Here is a 20,923-nt window from a genome sequence, read left to right as displayed (position 1 = left end):
GCTTTTGTAGAAGTAGAAATTGATGCTCTGAGTAATCACCACACATGAGGGCTTGGGTGGGGCACATATGCCTTGTTTTGTCCTTCAGAGCTATGGGCTCCCTGGCCCATGCGTCATTCCACACTGGTGTCTGTGTGGTGGGTAGTGGGCTCCATCCTTTGTGGGCATGCCTACCTGAATCTTTGAGCCTGGTGGTGGAGAGGGCCAGGGTATCGCCTGTTGGGGGACTGGTACAGCTGGGAGAGCAGGGCCTGGCTGGACTTCTGGCTGGGGTTGTTGGCAAACTTCACAGTAATCGGTTCTGTAGCACCGCTGGGCTTCTGGCCATTCAGTCCTTTGATGGCTTCTTCTGCCTCAATCCTCTTATCAAAGCGGATGAATCCCACCCCTCTAGAGACCCCTGGGGAAAGAAAAAGAACATTTGTAAAGAGTGAACAAATGTAATCACTGGGAAGTGCCCTGTGGATATTTTGCAGTGACTCAGGCCACCTGCAAGGCCGGCTTCCTGAATCTGTCACTCAGCAAAAGGCTTGGGTGGATTTTTACCGGCATTGCTCTGGGCAGATGTCTCCAATGCAGAGAGCATAGGGCTGTTTCCCCCCAGGCCTTCACAGCTGCCCTGCCCAATCCCTATTCACTTTTAGTTATTGCTAATAACCACACAAAACTACCAAGTTCTGCAGAGTGCCTTATATACCACATAACTGGAACTGTCATTGATTTGAAAAGCAACCTCTGACCACACACTGCACCCTGTAGGTACATAGTCTGGGCTTCTTCTGAACTCTTTGAATGGTGCATTTTATCCCTGACTCTCATTCTTTATTGTCTTAAACAGGAACAAATAAAACCTACAAATGTCCTTTCCCTGGGTCTTTGCTACATGCAGATAAAATCCAGACTTTTGGGGATAGCAATTGTTGCTTTTGGCAATCTGGCTTCAAATCTCCTATTGAAATTCACACAGGCCATACTGACCCTCATGGAACAAGCCATATTCATTCTCAACACTCTACCTTGGGATATACTACCTTCTGCCTCCAGACTGCTCTATCCCTTCCTTTTTGCCAGGAAACTGCATCACTCTCCATAAGCTCTGTTCCAAAATTACCTCTGCCATGGAGCCTTTCCAAGGACTACCACCAGCTACAGTACACCTTTTTCTGAGCTCTCTTGGGAAACTGCACAGTCCCTGGCAAGTATCTGCCATATTGGAGTCATGTGAAAGCAGGCTCTCTGTCTCCTTTATCCTTGGTTCGGAGCATCTCTCTCTGCACAGTGTTTGAGGCAGAATCAACACCAATGGGAGATGGCAGCATGAATCAAATAGTAAGCATCTCAAATTGGCATCAAATCAGGTATAGTCAAGACACTGTAATGGACAGTGTAGCCCAAGTTACCTTACCTCTCTTCCTGAGACGCTGGTTGGGTTTCTTTCTTATGGACAAAGAACCCTGGCACTAGAAACTTGGTCCATACCTCTGCATTGTTGATTAGCCAGTGGGAAATCTGACTCCCTACTTCAGATGATTACTGATGTGTAGAATAAGGGAGCTTGAAGTTCCTTCTAGTTCTACATCACTGTGGTCTGGAGCTAGAGCTGTACATATAGTTAGTTTCACACACTGGCTGGAGGCTGAGAGGAACTTTGAAGGCCACAAAATCCCACCCCCGACTTGACACTCAAATCTTCCTTTACAACTCTGCCAAGTAGTTTAGCTGTGGAGACTCTGGCTTCTCAAGAAGGCCCATTCAGGTAGTCTATGTACAAGCGTCAGAAACCTGCCTGTTCGAGTTATAAACCCTCACCGTCAACAACCATGAGCCTACTTCTGTAAGTAAGAGGGCATAGATGTACAGAGACACCAACGGCAAGGAGACACTTAACCTGTGACTTGATCAACCAGGATGCGTGAGGTGATGATGCGACCGTATTGAGAGAAAAGCTGCTCCAGCTCCTTCTGGGTCATGGTCTTGGGAAGGCCACTAACATACAGGTTAGCATCCCTGATCGAGGCCGAGCTCGGGCGGGCGTAGGACACCTAGGAGAAGGCGAGAGATGCTAAATGCATGAAAGGCACTCATCCTCCGGGAGGAGACTGGGGTAACAACCAAGATGACAGTCCCTTGTCTGTCCCGGGGACCTATGGTTCTTGTATAAAAATAAGAACAGGAGAACAACAAGAGATGAACAAAAGAAGAGTTGTCGACAGAACTTAAAACAAACGCACAGATAAGGGTCTCTAAGTGCAGAACAAAATAGCTACTGTATGGCAGCTGTTAAATGCAGAACTACCCACGCATGAAGTTCTGAAGATTTACCTCCTGAATGTGGGAGTATAGATGATTTACTGTATCCAACACATAATAATCTTTGAATAAACCAAAAAAAAAAAAAAAACAGTCCCTGAAATTCTGCTCTGCACATTTCTCTCTGTGCCATCCTCCCCACCCCCATTCCCTATCCAAAGCATAAAAGCAATCAGGTTCTCTGTAAGATTTTTTTTTCAATGTCCCATCCTTTGTGTTGTTCCAATCTGTTCCCATGAGGTCTGCTCTCACTGAATGACAAAGTGCTGGTGAAATGGGGTTGAATGAACATCTGCTTGTTAAACTCGATATGTGACCTTGTTGTCACATCTGCAAGGACCGGTTTCCTCTAACTTTTAGGCAGGGCAGACAGAACCACAACAAACAGAATGGGGGCATGGTAGACAAGAAGGAGTGGGGAAGGGTGGTGGGAGAGAAGAGAGAGCCTCCACGGTGCTTATAATAAGCTTGACTTTGTAAATTTGTCCTCCCAGATCTCCCAACTGCTGTTTTTTTCCTCCCCAAAAAGCTAACACAGAGTTGTAAACAGATCTGAGATTCCATCTGCAAGAAGCCAAATCTTCAGCAGTACACATAAGCAAAGCAAACCCCAGCAGTCATTAATTTTAGACTTTCATTTACTTATTTATTTATTTTTTTAAAGAAAACAACATCAGACATTTGAAATATAATTTACAGCTAGTCTAACAAAAGCACTTTCCTGCTAGAGCTATTTCTGGGGCGGTTATGGCTCAGAATGGATGATGAAAGCAGTCATTTCAGAGTACATCTGACAACGGTGGACAGGAAGGGACCTAGATGCCTTAGCATTTCTCAGCTGGCAGTTTTATTTAATCTATACCACAGATCCAGAAGACCCACTAAATCCATTAGGGTGATAATGCATGCGTGGCCGTGCATGTGTGATTATGGGTACACATAAACGTATGGGCACACGATTTTGACATTAAGAGCTAACCCTGAGCGGCAAAGCTGGCCTTGTTTGTGACATCTTCAGGCAAAGAAAATAAGTTAGAGAGAAGATGAAGGACGGGCAGACCCTTTGCTCATGGCGCAGCCCCCCTTTCTATGACAGGGACACTAGGTCCCTTTATGAGTTCTATACCTAAATATAGATGTTGACTCAACAGAAAATGATGTGAATGACTAATCGGCCTCGCTAGCCTCCTCGCCCTGATGGAGCCAGGCAGCTGCCTTCAGTACCTACATCTTCTAGAAAATGATGGGTGGCCTGGGAGCCTCCGCACATGCTACATCTTCCCAGCTCATGGCAGAGAAGCACAGTGGCCCCTACATAGTGGGTCTGTGTGTGCACTGGAGGCCAGGGAGCTGAAGGATCCACAGCTCCATGTAACTGTCTGGGCAGGACTCTACTCCGCAGAAGGTGCTCCTATCCTGTGTTTTCTTAGGGGCTAGAGCAGGTTTCAACATAGCAGAACTGCTTTTCATTCAGGAGGAACTGTGGTAGGACGGAAGAAATCCATCCACAGTAATAAGGCTTACCTGCTTCACCTGGCCAGTTACTGATGATGTTATCTGAATACATTTGTGTTCCCTCCAAGTTCAACCTCCCTCACTGCAATGCCTTTATTCAGGGGGAAAGAGGCCAAATCTTACTCTTGTAAGGGCTTAGCTCAATGCCACCTTCTCTGGGCAGTCTTCCCTGTCTGCAATGGCCTCACCCGAGATCCTCTGTAGAGGCACGCTTGTTCTGACCTTAACTCCCCATCTAATCTTATGGTTTTCTTGAGGGGTGTGTGAATATGTGGACTTTTTTTTTTTTAATATAGCTGTGGCTCCACCTCTCAGAACAGAGTCTGAAACTTGTAGAGGGCACAAAACATACTGACAAAAGTGAATGAATACCCAGAGCTCATGATGAATGATGCTGGTATCTGCGGTTCTTCAGGGTTAACTACAGCTTGGTTCCTCCACTAAAACAATCACTGAGCCAAGCACTCAGAATCATAGCTGTGTACCCTCACCAAGCAAAGTCCTAAGGGATAGATAGACTTCTTACTCTCTAGAGTCTGAGATTGGAAGGACCAAGAGGAGTTTGTTTCAAAATGAGATATCACCTCACTCAGCAATCACTTCTAGAAGATCAACTCTCTCTCTGTGGCGGGAGCACATCTTGTTCCCCTGCAACAGATAGCGGGTATGCCAGGATTTTCTAAATAAACATGGGGTGAGTGGGAGGACAAATGAGCAAATATAGTGACCCACTGCCACAAAGTCACAAGATGTGTGCCATGCCAAGACTAAGAGTTGACGGTTAGAAGGACGAGGCAGATGATGGAGCTGCAATGAGATTGGTGGTAAGATGACAAAGAGATGGTGGCTTGGTCACAGCCTTCTGCTGTGAGGACAAATGAGGTAAAGGAGGTCAAGGGTTGTACAATGCCTGGCAGTGCATAGTCTCTACTACCCAGTAGCTGCACAGCACATGACAAAGGCCTGCATTTCTACTGGTTCGGGGCAGTTAGAGCTGGGGTCCAGGGAGTAGCATATTGAGGCACACTCTTGGGCAAAGGGAGTTGGGACAGGAAAGTCAATATCACAATCAAAAACTATTTCTCCCAAAGATGACCTTGAGGCAGAATCTCAGCTGAGCTGGAGAGAATGACAACTCAGAACCTCAGAGACCGACCCAGACCCAGGCAGTGGTAGGCTGAAAAGGAGCAGCATCTGGGATGTTCTATCCCCCTTCTAAGCCCTGTTTAGTTTTTGTCCTCTATTTAGAGCCATAGTTTATTGTTCTCTTAGCCCTTTGTGCAAGGGACCTCTGAGGGAAGGACCAGGCAAACGTGATGGGGAAAAGATTTGCTCAATCTCGCATCCAAATGCTCACCCTCGGACCTAAAAAGTTCAACTTCCCTCAAACATTGTTAAACTCCAGCAGAAGGAGTGCAAATGTCAGGCCCTCTGCTAACCTGAGACACGTCCTGCAAATGTTGACCTTCAGCCCGTGCAGAAGGACTGTATTGGTGGCATGGTGTCCCTCCTGAGCTGGTGGATTCGAGCTCAGGGCTCCCAGGGCTATAGACAGTGCCCTGGGAGAGTTCTACTTGCCTCGAACCATCAGGATTGTGTTCATTTCATTCATCTAGGATCTCTGACGAGAAGATTGGCATTTCTAGGTCAGCTCAGTTCTTGTTCTAGACAAAGCTGTGAGTGAAGAAGCCACTTCTCTTTGTGTGAGGGTGGCCCAAAGGCAGGTGACTGAACTGCAGACTGCACACACAATCTTGACAGAGATTTTCAGCATTTCCACACGCCCTAGATCTCTCTTCCTGTGAGTTTGTAGTCCCCTTACCCACTACAAAAGGACACAATAGCAACAAACTTAGGAGTCTAGGTGTTAGAAGTGGTCTTGACAATCTAGAGAGGGGCACCCAAGAAAGGCTCATCTCTCATAGACATTTCTGAGAACAGGAAGTTCACATCTACATGAAGATCCTACACTACCCCTGGACACCACTGGCTGCTGCAAAGCTCTTCTTTGAGGCCCCAGGAACATCCTTACCGTCCTTATCTTATGAGCCTCCATCCTTGACAGGTGCTAGTTAGAATGTTAGGGAACTGCATTTTGAAATGTTACTCCAAAGTGTATGCTTATGTTACTTTAACTGAAATAGAGATCCCAGTAGAGAATAGGAAAAAGAAAAAGATATAGAGATTAGGAATAGCTTTGGTATTGGTGAACTTTAGATATGGGTTCTGTTCCCTTTCCAGATGTGTGACTTTGTAGGTATCTGAGAGGTATCTCTTGAGTAACACAGCTCAGAAGTTCTCTAAAAGAGCCACTTGCATGTAAGATTCCTAGGCACAAAGACTGGCCCAAAGTAAGTGCTCAATAAACCGTGACTTTGACATGGTTGCTATGTAAACAGGCTTTATTCTCGACACTGGGGAGCAGAAATGTGTACAACAGTCCCTGACATGCAGGACTGCTAGTCTAGCAGAGGAGACATGCACAGCTTCCTTCATTATTTGAAGATCAAGCTACAGATTTTTCCCCAGCCTGTTGTAACACCCTATTCTCTGAGTGAATACAAACTCCCCAGAGCAGGCAGGTCCCCAGGGAACGTTCACTCTAAAGAAACCAGGAGAATGGCAGCAGGGAGCAGACTCTGGGGCTGCCGGGGCTTTTGTGAGCAAGTCCTCCCAGGGACCTGTACTCCCACCTGTGGGAGCAGGGAGAACAGAAAGCAGCCAGTTGGCTCCTGGAGACCACAATTTTGACTGTGAGACTGGTTCACCTCTGTGTCCATGGACTCAGCCCTCCCCACAAACAGGCCAGGTGTCTGCTTTTGTGGCTTTATCCTTTATGTTCCACACCTGCCACCTGATACAGACCATTCTTAAAAAAAAATCTTGGGGGTAAGGCCTCAAGGCAACATCTCAGGTGCAGTTTGATCCCATCACATTTTTTCCTGTTAAACTCCCTGTTAACTCCCCAGCGTGTCTTAAACACCTTGTGATAGAAGTCTGAATGCTTTACCTAGGCACTCAGAGCATCTGGCCCTGGCAGCTGGCCCAACCTCATCTCCTGCTGACCTCCACATGCACCCTATGCTTCAGTTCAGACCAAGACCCAGTCCCAGGTTTCTGGATACGTATTGAAAGTTTCTACCTCCACGCCTTTGTTCTTTGTGTTTGATTATCCTCATGGCAAAATGAATTCCCGATTCCCTTCTAGGCCTAGCCATGTTCTCCACGAGGCCCAGGTATACGTGCTGATTCTTTTCATGACTGCTACAGAAGTGTCTGTCTCCATGGTCACAGCTATCATGCCCTATCCCTCATCACAGTCACCTGTCCCTAACACCTCACCTCCATCAGGTTGCACATCACCGTGATCCTGACATACTCACTTTCCTTCAAAGCTTTGCTAGGGCAGGAGCTCAACTGAAACTAAATGTATAACCCACTTTAGTGAGTGGGTTTCATATGGTTTAACAAATGGAAAGAATCATATAGTTGGGGAGTATCTAAGGGTATCATTAGTGTATCTGAGACACAGCAGGCCTATAGTAGCTGATACACAAGAGGTCCAGAATGTCTTTTTAGGAAAGTTGTGATGATAGATTCATGTGCCTTGAAACTTCTTCTTCTTCTTCTTTTTCTTCTTCTTCTTCTTCTTCTTCTTCTTCTTCTTCTTCTTCTTCTTCTTCTTCTTCTTCTTCTTCTTCTTCTTCATCTATCAGACTGGGGTGGAGCTTAGCCATTAAAGGCTAGTATCACAACCAGAAAAAAAAAAGCATTTGACTGCCAAAGGTGCATCCTTTGAGACTCTTTATGTCTGACTGGGTCCTCTAAATGGGCAAGATGTGAAAGAGACTTCTTGTCATGATTAGGGGAAGAATACATGCCAGACGTGCTACAGCTTCCTCTCCGCTAAATTGCAGCTCCTGCATCCTGCTTCATGGAAGACTAGTAGGAGTGTTGCAGCCATCTGGAAACTCCACACTACTTCCTACCATACAGGACTTCTGACTTTGCTGTCTGTGCCTTAGTGAGAGTCACAGCCACTCTCTTTGAATGCATCTCCAGAACGGCTGGGATAGAGAAAGAGATCTGCCCACTCCTGCTCTGAGTCCCTGTCACTCACCTCAGGGCTACACCTACTCATCTTTATCCCCGAGAGCATCTGTTGAGCACTTGCTGCAAGCCATGATTGCCTACACATGAAACATCATTATTTCCATCTTCTGGCTGTTAGATTCTGGTGCAGTGAGATTAAGTACTTTGCCAAGGTCATGCAGCTAAACGAAGACAAACTTGAATGTGACTCAAAGTTCTGGGATCTTTCCACTGGGCCACACCAACCTGGACAGTGAAATAAAAGCTACATTCTTGGCACGAACCGTCACTGTTTTTGGGAAGGTACCAAGCTGGAATGGCCGTGCTGTAATATTTTATTAGACTATTAGATCTGGAAAGAACCATCTTCCAGAGAGGACATAGACTTGCAGAAGGAAAGTGGTGCCCAAGGTCATCCCATATAGTTTTATAGGAGAGCTGGGGCTTCACTATCCTAACTCAAGAGTTCTTTTGAGTGGAGAAAAAGGGGAAATTCAAGGAGGGCTATGTGCTCTGTGCTCCTTAACAGACAAGTCACTTTACCCCCAGCCTCATAAGTACTATGTAGAACTGTCTCTTTAATCCTCAGGGCCAGAGATGTCCTAGGCCAACATCACTTCACCCAACTTTCTAGGATCAGGAAGACATTTAATGCCCATAATGACTGATGATAGCTACTACTGCCACACAGTTACTGAGTCCTCCCAACATCTGAATGTGACTAGGGAATTTAACTACTTAATTAACTCTATGTGGAGCTAGTGGCTACTACATTGAACCGAGCAGTTCCAGGCCCAGAAACAATGCTGAGTTGTAGCATCTCAGAGCTAGGAGGGCATACAGGCTCATCTAGTCAGGATTCACGCTGTGGGATCATCCAGAAGGGAAGGGTTCCATTTGAATGGCTCTGATGATGAAGGGCTCTGTGCTATTCTGTATTTCCTATTCTGTACTGATAGCTATGCAGGTTTTCTTCTCAGCTACTTTAAATAAAAGGTTGAAATAATGCTTTAGCCTCACTGCAAATTTTCCCCCCAGGAGAATGGAACAGTAGCCTTTCAGGGTAGATATGTGGGCACACAACCCGCTATCTATCTTTGTTATCCACCTTCAGACAACATTCAAATGTCAGGACTCTTTAAAACAGGGGGATGAAAATGGGACACAGGACACCAGGAAGACTTGGGTCAAGGAGGCCCATCCTTTCCTCTAATGTGGAGATATAACCCTACCCCAGTCCCCGGCTGTGTAGATGTATGGTTATTTTGAGGGGCTCACATGACCCCATTTGCTTCTTTTGTACTTACAAATGCCCTCAAACCTCACCCAGGCCTTTCTGAAAACTCTCCAACTTGTACCTGGCCAGTTTTCTTTTGTCACCCAGACCCAGGACCCAGAGAATGATCTTCAAGATGCTGGGATGGTATCAAGTTCAGTGGGCTGAGAAGACAGAACCATTTCTATTTCCAACCCCCTATATCCCTATATCTGTATGTATTCAAAATAAGTCATTCAAAGAAAGTTAACGGGGCACCTGAAATTAGAGGAGCCAAATGCATTCTCCCACTAAAGAGCAGCAGAGGTGGGTACTGGGGGTTGGCTGGTCCAACTGGGATCTCCAGTTTCAATGGCATATCTTTAGTCTTTTCGTTGGGGATTCAGTGACCCAGCACCTTGGCTGACCTTGGCAGCCAAGGGCTCCTGCACTCTGAGATACAGCTTTGATGGGGGATGGTAGTGCCTTTTTGTTATGAACAAGATAGAAGGAGGCAGGCTATTATTTCTGGGTGGGGTGATATCCGTCAGCAAAAAATGATCCGCTAACTTTCTGGGAAGCATTAAGAACCGTGATAGGAGAAATAATTGCTTATGCCGAGTGCAAAGAAAAGATGCCTCAGCGGAATGGAGGCCTTTAGCAAGGCAGGTGGATAGCTGAAGAAGCGGGGAGGGAGGAGGCACCGCTGCCCTAGACCCCTGGCAAGAGAAAGGAGCTGGTGAAGTGAATGGAAACCTGCTGGTGAAGTGAATGGGATCCCCAGAGGCAGTGCTAGCGCCATTAGGAGAATAAAGAGAAAAACCGTTGAAATGATTAAGCAGCATCCTTACAGGAGAGGTGGAAGAACTAGCCTGCTTCCTCCCCAGAGAAGAAGGGTTCCTTCTGAAGACCTCTCTCCCCCAAGCAGCCTCTGCCCTAGTTGGGCTCTCTGAAGACCTGGGCTGCTGCCTAGTGATAAGGCACCTTTCTTACTTCTCACAACTGCAGCTCTCAGGGGCTCACTCAGAGTGACAGAGGCAACCCCTTAATCTGAGACTGGTGCTGAGATTGCTCACGCCCTAGTTTGCACAAGAGCTGTGCTCTAGGGATGGTTATGCTTTTATCATTTAAATAAAGGGTCATGTAATTATGTAAGACATAAAATCATTTATAAACATATAATTCAATAAAGAAAAACCCCAAATATAGACACACACACACACACACACACACACACACACACACACACACACACACGCGCGCGCGCGGGCACATTCTATATTATGTAGGGACAAAAAAACCACACCTCAAAACAAATGCAAACCTCTTAGTAGTTATTGGTCAAAAATCTAAGGTTGATAAACCTACCTCAGCACCCTGCAAGAGTCTCAGGGAAAGCTGAATATCAGTCCAACACCTGTTCGTATTATCACTGTCTTCAAGACCCTTTCTTTCTTCCTGTCCCCCTCTCTCTCTTCTCCCTGTGCCCCTCCCATTTGGCTACGAAGCCTTGAACTCATATAATCTCTCTGTCTCAGTCTCCTCAATGCTGGAATTAGCATCACACTCAGCTCCAGTTCTGTTTGTTCTTAATTAATGTGACAAGGAACTGAAGCAAAGGTAACCGGATTCAATTGAGCATTTCTTAGTAAGAGGCTGAAGTGGCAGGGTAGACTCAGAAGGTGCTCTTTCAGAGCTGGCTACGATGGGCATCAGTTGTCATGGAGCACCAGGGAACCCTTTTGAAGGACCCACAGATCTCAGTCTGGGGATATTCTCAGAGTCTCATTGGAGACAAGTGGAAAAATAGCAAAAAGAACAAATAGCACCCCAGGTCCTAAGTGAGGTAAACCAGCCCCCCCATCCCCCGTGGTAAGCCCACGGTCCATACCACTCCATGGCCCATGAAACACTTGGATGGAGACTTTCCAGGCCATTGCTGTCTGCAGTTCACTTAGATGGAAGGCCTTAGGCTTGGAAAGCAAGGGCTGGCGAAGTTATTTAAAGTCCAGTGTGTCTTCAAGTTAATGGCAAACGTTCTGAACCGTAAGTCCATCTATGAAGAACCTGGGAGAACCACACAGCTCATTTATTTGCTTTTTATATCTTCTAACCACACCAGGGAATTAACCCTTGTCTGTGTGGAGCCAAACTCTCCACCCACACGCTCTCACAGGGCTCACACGCTGCTAGGCAAACAGGCAGCTTGACATTGCAGCACTGAGGACCCACTGCCAGAGAATTATTTTTAAAGCTTTTTAAAAATACCCCAACTGTCATTTACCCACGGTGTGATCCTAGGTCTGTCTCCTGAACTTCCTTCGGGCCTCAGTTTCCTCATTAGCATAAAGAAGATAACAGCACCCCTTCTTACAGGTCTAATTTTAGAGACAGAGCTGCTGTGAGCAAAGCATGTAACTCCCAGGACAGCTCAAAGGTTAAATGGTAACATTAGAGAGATTAGAATCCTAACCTGCACGATGTAAACACTCAAAGTAAACTAGTGTTACTGTTGTTTGCTGCCATTTCCTCTCTGGCTCCTGTTTGCAAGTGCTAAACTGACAGCTGTTTGGCAGGATACTTCACCTTTCTGGTCTTACCTACCCTGCTTCCAGGTAGATTTCTCTCTCTTGAAAGAAGTCTAATCTAAAGAACAATCCCTCCGGAGTTCCCATTCACAGCTATTCATTGAAGGGGCAATTCATCATGCCCTTCATCTGCCAGAGGTCTGGCCAGGCTCTTACACACTGTCAGTGAGTGTTTGGGCCCCTTACATACAGCCTCTTTAATAAAAGGAAAGTGGCTTTTTTTTTTCCTTTTTTTTTTTTTTTTTTTTTTTTTTTGTTGTTGTTGACAGAAAAGTGTCTTTGTGGATCAACACCTCCTGCTAGCAGCCAGGTAATGGGAAATTCACTGATACCTGACAAAAGCACCGCTGTCATTTTTAAATCTCAGAGTCATAGGTAAAAGACTGATACCCGAAGGTCAACTGTTATGTTCTGCTTGGTTTTTCTTCATACGTCATTCTTCGTTTTTGTTCTTGGCTTGTAAAAAATTGGGAGATCTGACATAAAGGATATTTAGAGTTCAGCTCCCATTGAACAACTGAAGATCTGAATTAAACACCTTCAGAATCACTGTTGTCAAACCATCATCACCACCACCATCATCATTGTCATTGTTATCATCATCATCATCATCATCATCATTGTTATCACCATCAACGTCATCACCACCATTGTCATCATCATCATTGTCATCACTGTTATCACCATCAACGTCATCACCACCATTGTCATCACTGTTATCACCATCAACGTCATCACCATCATTGTCATCATCATCATCATCATCATCATCATCAGACTTCTGCCCTCTCTGCTCTCTGTTAGCTCCTATCACTGAAACTATTCCCGAGTTTGGGAGTTAGTCATTAACCTTTACTGTTTAGGGGTTAAATTCTTGGCTTTGGGGCACTAATATTTTTTTGTATATCACACCTACAGTGCTGTGTTTTCTGGGTTATCAGAAATGTGACAATGAGCACACACTTGACCAAGTCTGTCAACTCGTGCCAGATGGTCCCAAGGTCTCTGTCATGCATGCTTCCAGAGGTGACCTGTGTGGTTTGTTGTTTGTGTCGTTGTCTGTCTTTGTTTACAGATTGACAAGCTATCTACTCTTTCCTGGGAGTCAAGAGTAAAGAGATAAGTCTCGTGCCACTTATCAAAGCAAACTGAAGCAGAAGTAAACAGTGGCCTGGAAGGCAAAAAAAAAAAAAGCAATTTTAAGAAATTAATAAATGATGAGACTATTAACAGCACACATAAAGGGTTTTCTTTTTTTTCCTTCCATTTAATATGATTTTTACCTTAAACACTGTGTCCCTTTAGGAAAGGGAAGAAAAGTTAATAAAGGAACCTATCAGTCAAACTTAATTTTTTTTTTGTATGGCAAATAAACTCCTTTAATGAAAGGGCTGAAATCCCTAGGTTTGCACATTAAATTTTCATTTGTAGTAGAGAATGGAAATTATTGATTCCGCAGTGGTATCATGCATTCTGAATCCTACAGTGACTTAGGAGCCCACATTTCCACTGGGTGCAAATGTATCTGTCAGCAGCATTGGATGCAGGGGGAGCCTGGGCTAGGTGGGAGGATACAGAGAAGGATCCAGAGCAGGGAAGGAGGCCGAGCAGCGCTTAACAGAAAGAAAATAATCAACGCTCCTTGTCTCAGAGACCCATTACGCTCAGAGATCCATTTAGATAAAGCATCCTACTGTAGGATGGGCTACGGGGACCATTCTGATACTAGAAAAGCTGGGTCCAATCAGTCTTTGGGGGAAACCACAGAGATCTTAAAAAAAAAAATTAGAAGGTGGATTGATGGCTGGTGATTTGGTCCCGAGCTGAGGGAAAAGGGTTTGGTTTTAAGAAAGCTGCAGAGGACAGAAAAGTACCTTTCTCAGTTCAAGGTCAGTGTGTCCGGCAAGGGAAAAAATAAACATCTGACATTCTAATGCTGAACTGGATAACACACACAAATCAATCAGTCCCTCAAACAGCTCTCAATGTGACAAGGTACTCTTCAGCGTCAGGAGACAGGAACACGTTTCTTGACTTAAAGTATGAAAATATGTGTTTCTCTTTTGAAAGAAATTAATCTTTCTGCCTCTCTAAGGACTATGGCATAATTAAACAACTTTTATTTCCCCCTCAGAGAATTCTTAGGAACTGATTCTAAGCCTTGTGGAAGGCAGTCTAAATCAGGCTTATTTCAGGGTCTTTGTGTACTACACAGACAGTAGGAGATCAGAGAAAGCAATAATTTTTTAAAAAGAAATAATCTAAACACAATTGCAAAAATAAAGCTGCTTAAAAAAGAAAAATACTCATGTAATGTGTTCCAAAAGGAGAAAAGTTCTGTTGTTGTTTTTATTTCCTTCCAGCGAAGATTATCTTTACACTGCTCGACTCTTTTGTTAGCCTGGATGTCAGAAAAGTAGTTTTGCTGAACTAAAAAGTTCTAGTTTTGTGTTTTCCGATGCGGAGAGCTGGTGCCATCTATAGATTTCCATTCTGGGAGAGGTTTCTCTTTTGTCCTACTTTGAGTCAGACCTGCTGTCATGAGGATAAGAGCGCCCAGGAGACACTTCCCTGTGGTTTAATAGGCTATGAAGGATGGGACTCATTAATCGCCTGGCAGCTGCCCCTAAACAGGATGCTGCCTGGAGGTGGGGGGAAGACGGGGATGGGAGGTGAGGATCAGGCAGCTTCATCCAGGAGAGGACCACCGGATGCTCAAGGCGGCCACGTGCTCCATACATGAAGTCGGAAGGCAGTCCAGCCCCAGAAACCTACCTACCTGGACGAGTAGCCTCTAGGTCACTGATTTCTGACTTACAGCAATGATTCTTGAGATGGTCCCCGGTCACCTAATTATTTTTATACTGTTAGATTTACTATTTTTGTTGTTCCTTTACTATCTTTCCATCCATTTAACTGGAGCTGCCCTTCTTTCAGCACTGTTTGTTTACAGTTGACGGCCCCCCTCCCATTTTCTAATGGTAGGTTTCTAATAATTCTTAAGTGAAAGTCCTGCTGCTCACTGCGGTGCACGAGGTCTCCTGACTTGGAGCTGCCTACTCCCCATCCTCCTCGGGACCCAGCACCCCAACTTAGGGCCACACTTCATACCTGGGACAGCTCTCCTGCCCCAGTTTCTTCCTTCAGCTTGCTTCTGGCCATTGTGTGTGCAGAACTTCAGGCTGGCAGGCCTGCTTTGTAGGGCCTTGAATCCCTGACCCCAACCTGACTGCTGGATTAGAGTTGTCAAGGCTCCTAATCCCTTCCCTGCACTCTTCACCCCAATTTTACTATTTTGTAATGGTGCATGCCCCTTACTTAACAGAGTGGACAGTGACTGTTCTTTGAGTAAATAAAGAATATAACTTCTGGATCCCATGAGCCTGGGCTTATTAGACCCACAGACAAAAATGTTACCAAGGCCCCCTGAACCAGAAGTCAGTATATCGACTCTTACCTTTATGGTTTTGGTCTGGAGTCTGAGTCCATTTAAAGTGTTGATGGCTTTCTCTGCATCCTTTGGATCAATATAGTTAACAAATCCATACCCTAAACTCTGTCCTGTGGAAATATTAAAAAAAGAGAGACAGGAAGACAGAGAAGTGGAGAGAGAGGGGAAAGGAAGAGGGAGAGAGAGAGAGAGAGAGAGAGAGAGAGAGAGAGAGAGAGAGAGAGAGAGAGAGAGAGAGCTCAATATCTTTGCAGAAGTCACACTTCCCATTGTCGTGTGTTAAAACCCTCCTCTGGTCTAGGATTTCTTTTTGTTTAGGTTCATCCTAGGATAAGAGGTTTCCAACTCCAACAATTCTCATCCTGGGTATGGGGCTTTTAGCTCATAGGAGCTCTCATCATCCAAAGTAAAAATAGTACATGCCCTTGAATAGTCAAACCCGATATATACAAGGGGCAGGCAGCATGATCAGGAAGATCCATTACCAGGGAGTAGAAAGACAGCATGCAGTTTGTTAAGGATCTTGAGTAGAGTCTTGGTCATTTGGGTCATTTTGGAGAGAAGTCATTTACCATCCATTTCTCCCAGATCCCTTCTCTGGGGATAACAGCACTTACCTCTGGCAGACTCTGAGAGAGTTTAGTGAGGTAACATACATAAAATGCCTACCAAGTACATTGCCCTTACCATAGTAGGTGCTCAACAAAGGACAGTTACACTCTGCTCAGTCCTGTAAAATTGGGAGAAGCACTAGACTCAGTAGCTGTCTATTGTCTTGGTCATGACAGCCACACCCACACTCAGAGGGGGCGATAGCAGGATCTGAGCAGAGAGGACCAGAGACAGTTTTAGTGAAGGATGCAGGCATGGCCAGAATTTAGAGCAGTTGCTACTGATCATTCTTTGCCCTCATCATCTCAGGAGCCAAAGAACATTAGATAAAAGGAAGGGCAAGGGTTTCTTTCAGAAAGAATGGAGAAGCTCCTAACACACAAAGGGGAAAGCACAAATGCATTCCACAAAGAGGATTTAGCGACTTTAGGCGGAGATGATATCAACTTGTCTACAAAGAGGTAGCAAGTGACAGGGCTCCCCCCTAAGTGAAATAAAAATAATGTACTTGCGATCGTGCCACTGATTATAAATAGTCCATCAGCTCTGCCATGTGTCATCAGCCAGAAATATCATTAGGAAACTTTACATTTTCTGACATACTCTTTAAGAAACACAGCGCTTGTGGTGGCTGCAGAGCCAGCTTGAACTTCTCAGGCAATGCTATTGATTTGTGGGTGGCAGCAGAGCCGAAGGGGCGGGAAATGACAGGATGTCATACATCAGGGAAGACTGATTACATAAAGCTCTCTTTGGCGTACTGGGGCCAGGGTTGGGAGATAATACAGCAAAAAGCCTGCCACGTCCTGGTGACAGGAGCCCATTTCAGCAGCCAAAAAACTGTTTCCAACAGCTTCTGTTTTGCTGGTAAATGTCTGTGTTTGTGTTGGTTGTAGGAGGGAACCTGGGAAAACAAGTTGGGTTCTGGATCAGAAAATGGGTATCTTTTTTATTGTTATAGGACAGAAGCAGAGAGAACAGAGAGGAAACTCAATCAAATGAAAATCCCAAACGTCAATGTCTTGTGTTGAATAGGAAAGACAGAGGCAAGCTTTGCTAGACAGGCTCATCACTAGCCAGAAATGGTGCTCGATGAAGGAGGAGAGGCTGTAAAGCATGGAGCACACTTCAGCTGCGGTGACCCCCGACCCTTTTCTTTTTGTTTTATTTTTCAAGTTTGGTGTGTTTCTCTCTCTCTCTCTCTCTCTCTCTCTCTCTCTCTCTCTCTCTCTCTCTCTCTCTGTGTGTGTGTGTGTGTGTGTGATTGGTGTGTTTCTCTCTCTCTCTCTCTCTCTCTCTCTCTCTCTCTGTGTGTGTGTGTGTGTGTGTGTGATTGGTGTGTTTCTCTCTCTCTCTCTCTCTCTCTCTCTCTCTCTGTGTGTGTGTGTGTGATTGGTGTGTTTCTCTCTCTCTCTCTCTCTCTCTCTCTGTGTGTGTGTGTGTGTGATTGGTGTGTTTCTCTCTCTCTCTCTCTCTCTCTCTGTGTGTGTGTGTGTGTGATTGGTGTGTTTTTTTTTCTCTCTCTCTCTCTCTCTCTGTGTGTGTGTGTGTGTGTGTGATTGGTGTGTTTCTCTCTCTCTCTCTCTCTCTCTCTCTCTCTCTGTGTGTGTGTGTGTGTGAGAGAGAGAGAGAGAGAGAGTTGTATTACAAGACCCTGTCACATGTTCTCGCCACGCCATTTTGCAAATACAAAAATACAAGAGACTAATTTCATTGGTTTAAAAATGTAATCTATCCTAAATTTGTCTCCACCTCATCAAGCCTAACTAAATTCACCTAATTAAATCTATTTTCATCATGCAAATTTCTCAGCCGTATTTATCTTGCATATATAATATTCCTACAATCACTTTAAAAAACTAGTCATGTAGCAAGTTGAACCTCTCCTAAAGAACATTTTAAAGCAATCATGTCTATGACCAAGCTGCTGTAGGAATTCCAGGAAACCATTGAATGGGTCATTTTCTAGCCTAATGTAATTTGCATAAAATTAAAATAGAACAAACAAATAAGACCTTCACTGGTCAACTGCTAACAGTAGACCTGATCATCCTGAAAAATTTCTGTGTTCTTCATGATCATGAAATACATGTGTGGTATATGTTCCCAGTATGCTATCTTTCTCTGTAAAACTACTCATATATTAATGGCTATTAAAACATGCATCGTGAGTTTAGGTTTTGCATTCTAAATTTGGTCTTAGATTTTTGCTTCTGGAGGGAGGAAAACTCAGGCTTAGGTCCCAGGAGGTTCTGGAGGTCAAGTAAGGGAAAGGACTTCAGTCCGGGCAAGATGTGTGACATCAACCCCCCACCCTGTATCATCCCCAGGGTTCCATTACCCTGGCTCCCACTATAATTAGCTCTCCTGTGCTATCATCACCTGTCCCAGGTTTAGAGAGACTTCATTTAGCATCAAGGATAAAAAATGCTTCAGGGAAAACTAAAGCCCAGAAGAATGTAATTTCACAAAGATTCTTCTCAGTATAAAATAAACTGCAAGTTCTAGAACAGAGCCCGGTATTGAAGAAGAGGCCAGATGTGGAGGAGCTTGCCTGTGCATGGGAAGGTAGGAGGTAACTGGGCAGCAACAATGAAACTACCTGCAGTTAGCCTAGTTCCTGAGTAGGCTCTCTTCACATATGCCTCACAGGATCACAGGAGTCCAGCTATGTCTAACAAAAATGCTTCAAGGACCTAAGCATTCTCTTTTAAAAACATAACCTGGAGAAGATTAAGTTCCAGAGCAAAAGTTATAAAAACCCAAGCTACATTTTTTGAAAGGAACAGTTTTAATACCAGGGGAGAGTCAAATGAGCAAGAATTTTGTGTTTGAATTTTGATGGCCAAGCACTGGTGGTAGGTTTTGATTCAGCAGTCCTGTGTGTAAGCATACACAGAAAGCTATAGATGGAATACATTCATAAAGAATGCCAATGCTTTTTCCATGGGGACTGAGAGAGTTGCTATGGTGAGAGGCCTCAGGGGACATAGTCTGGGGCCCAGAGCATGTGTATGTATCTGCAGTCCATAGATAAATCATTCTCTTTTTTCTCCTCTTTTCAAATAGTGTTATTTTCTCCATTTATCAATGGTAACAAAATGTGAGCATATAGTTATGGCAACAATATTTTAAGAACTGAACACTAAACTTTATTTTTGTTCTAAATGTATGTTTACTTTGACTGCAAGTTGAGCAGTCATCCAGGTTCTGCTTACTAACTCATCTTTATTTAAGAAAGAAATGGTAGGAAATAAAGACTGTTTCTAAAATTTTAGGCTATAACATCTGGCTTCTTGTTGGCCACATCTGATCAGCCTCTAGCAGTCCTGTCCAGCTGGCAAGGGTAGAACATCTCCACTTACTGTGCATTGGTAAGAAGCACCCGAGGTAGTCTGGGATAGAAACGTAGAACTCAAAATGTAGTTTCCAAAAGAGAAAACTGTATGCATAATAGTCACAGCTTAAATCATGTCCATATATTTTGGATTAAACAGGCTCTTGTTTTGAAAACTGTTCTCCTAAATATGAACCTGAATATTTATGCTTTGATATAGCATGGGAATTTGTACACATGGAGAGATAATATTTCCTTTTGCTATGTGCCCTCCTACTATGATAGAAAACATTTCTATTTGGCTATAGGTTATATGTCAAACCTCTCCATTTAGGAACCAGACATTCCTTTTTACAAGAATTAATTTATGGAAGATTATATTCTGAACACACTAGGTCCTTGGCAGGTGTTTAAGCAGAACATGTTTGGAAGAAGAGACAAAGAGGAAGGAACTGGGGGATTACATTTGCATTTATGAGGAAGGAGAGACCCTGACAATACTCACGCAGGGTGAGCGTGTGTGTGTGTGTGTGTGTGTGTGTGTGTGTGTGTGTGTGTATGTGTGTGTGTGGAGGCATGAGGATAATCTTGGCGTCATTTCTCATGTACAGCCTCCTTTTGCGTTCTGGGTTCTCCTGAAAGGCAGATCAGCCACAGAGCCACAGTTATTCTAGGTGCACAATTGCTCTTCCACTATCTCCCATCACATTTGATTTTCATGGCAACACTATGTGAAGAGAGAAAAGTATCATCTAACAGAAACAAGGGAACCGAATTCTTCTCAACATCACAAAGCTGAATTTTTGATCAGTCAGTATTTGAGTAGGCATTTGTCTGTTTGTTTTAATGTGTACGATAAGGTAGTAAACAACTTAGGCTTGGTGGGCCACAGTCCTTGTTACAACAACCATGCCGTTGTGTGTCAGCCAGAGACACTATCTGAACAACAACAACAACAACAACAATGGCTGTGGTCCAACACAACTTTATCTAGAAAAACAGACAATGGCCAGACTTGTCCCTTGAACCATAGGCTGTCGATCTTTTGGCTCTGGTTGCTGTTCGCCATTGTCATGGTTCCCTCCTAAAAGTAAGATGCTACTAACAACCGAGGGTTTTTGGACTCATATAAGGAAGTGTAAATTGTTTTATGTTGTTTCCATTAAGCATTTTTACGCGTTCGAGTTTCAGAAACTGTCCAATCACAGCCTCTTAAAACTCCTGTTTTCTCAGGACTTGGCCTGGTCTTCAGGGTGCTAGGATTATTCTGATCTCATGGCTGACAACAGCAGCAGAAAAGCTGGCCGGAAGGAGCCTCAGCATTTCTGCACTGCCAACTTGCACACTTTGCTCTTTCCCTGTGAGAATCACCCTTCTCCAGAAACCTCACATCGGCTCATCTCATCTGCAGAGCCCCTGAGGGGGCAGCCAGATGGGCAGTTGCTGTTGATGAAAACTTCTGAGTTGAGTAAGGGATTTTTGTGGCCATCAGAACCCCTAGCTCAAGCTGAAATCCTGTTTTCAAAGCACATGATAAAGTCCCCAGTCACCTCCAGATCACCTGCTTGGTGATAATTCACACATCAGGTTAACAGCACTCAACCTCAAATCTCAGGGTGCCCTCCCTGGCTGCCAGTTCTGAGATGTCGTTCCCGGAGTCTGTCTGAACATACCGGAGAGGCAGGGAGAGTATGCCTGCAACTGCGTGTGTAAACCTGTGTGTGGTTCATAACCACACTTGCTGTATAACCTTGGTTAAGTCA

The 20,923-nt window shown here is 44.5% G+C and overlaps 1 protein-coding gene across 11 annotated transcripts in view; it reads right to left on the bottom strand.

Annotated features, from left to right (window-relative positions):
• The window catches only part of Elavl4 (ELAV like RNA binding protein 4), a 144,445-nt gene that overhangs the window by 7,448 nt on the left and 116,074 nt on the right, over window positions 1-20,923 (bottom strand). For all 11 annotated transcript variants that reach the window (XM_085839089.1, XM_029476649.2, XM_029476648.2 and 8 more), the window contains 3 exons: window positions 15,218-15,321; window positions 1,889-2,042; window positions 175-400 (listed from right to left, as the gene is read on the bottom strand). In XM_085839089.1, the coding sequence (XP_085695215.1) occupies window positions 175-400; window positions 1,889-2,042; window positions 15,218-15,321 (484 nt within the window). The remainder of the gene's footprint in view (window positions 1-174; window positions 401-1,888; window positions 2,043-15,217; window positions 15,322-20,923) is intronic.

Source organism: Mus caroli, unplaced genomic scaffold (genome assembly GCF_978045245.1).
Source record: "Mus caroli unplaced genomic scaffold, Mus_caroli_1 scaffold_6, whole genome shotgun sequence".
Taxonomy (NCBI): Eukaryota; Metazoa; Chordata; class Mammalia; order Rodentia; family Muridae; genus Mus; species Mus caroli.
The sequence above is the reverse complement of the archived record's forward strand: the minus strand, read 5'-3'. Positions and strand labels throughout refer to the sequence as shown.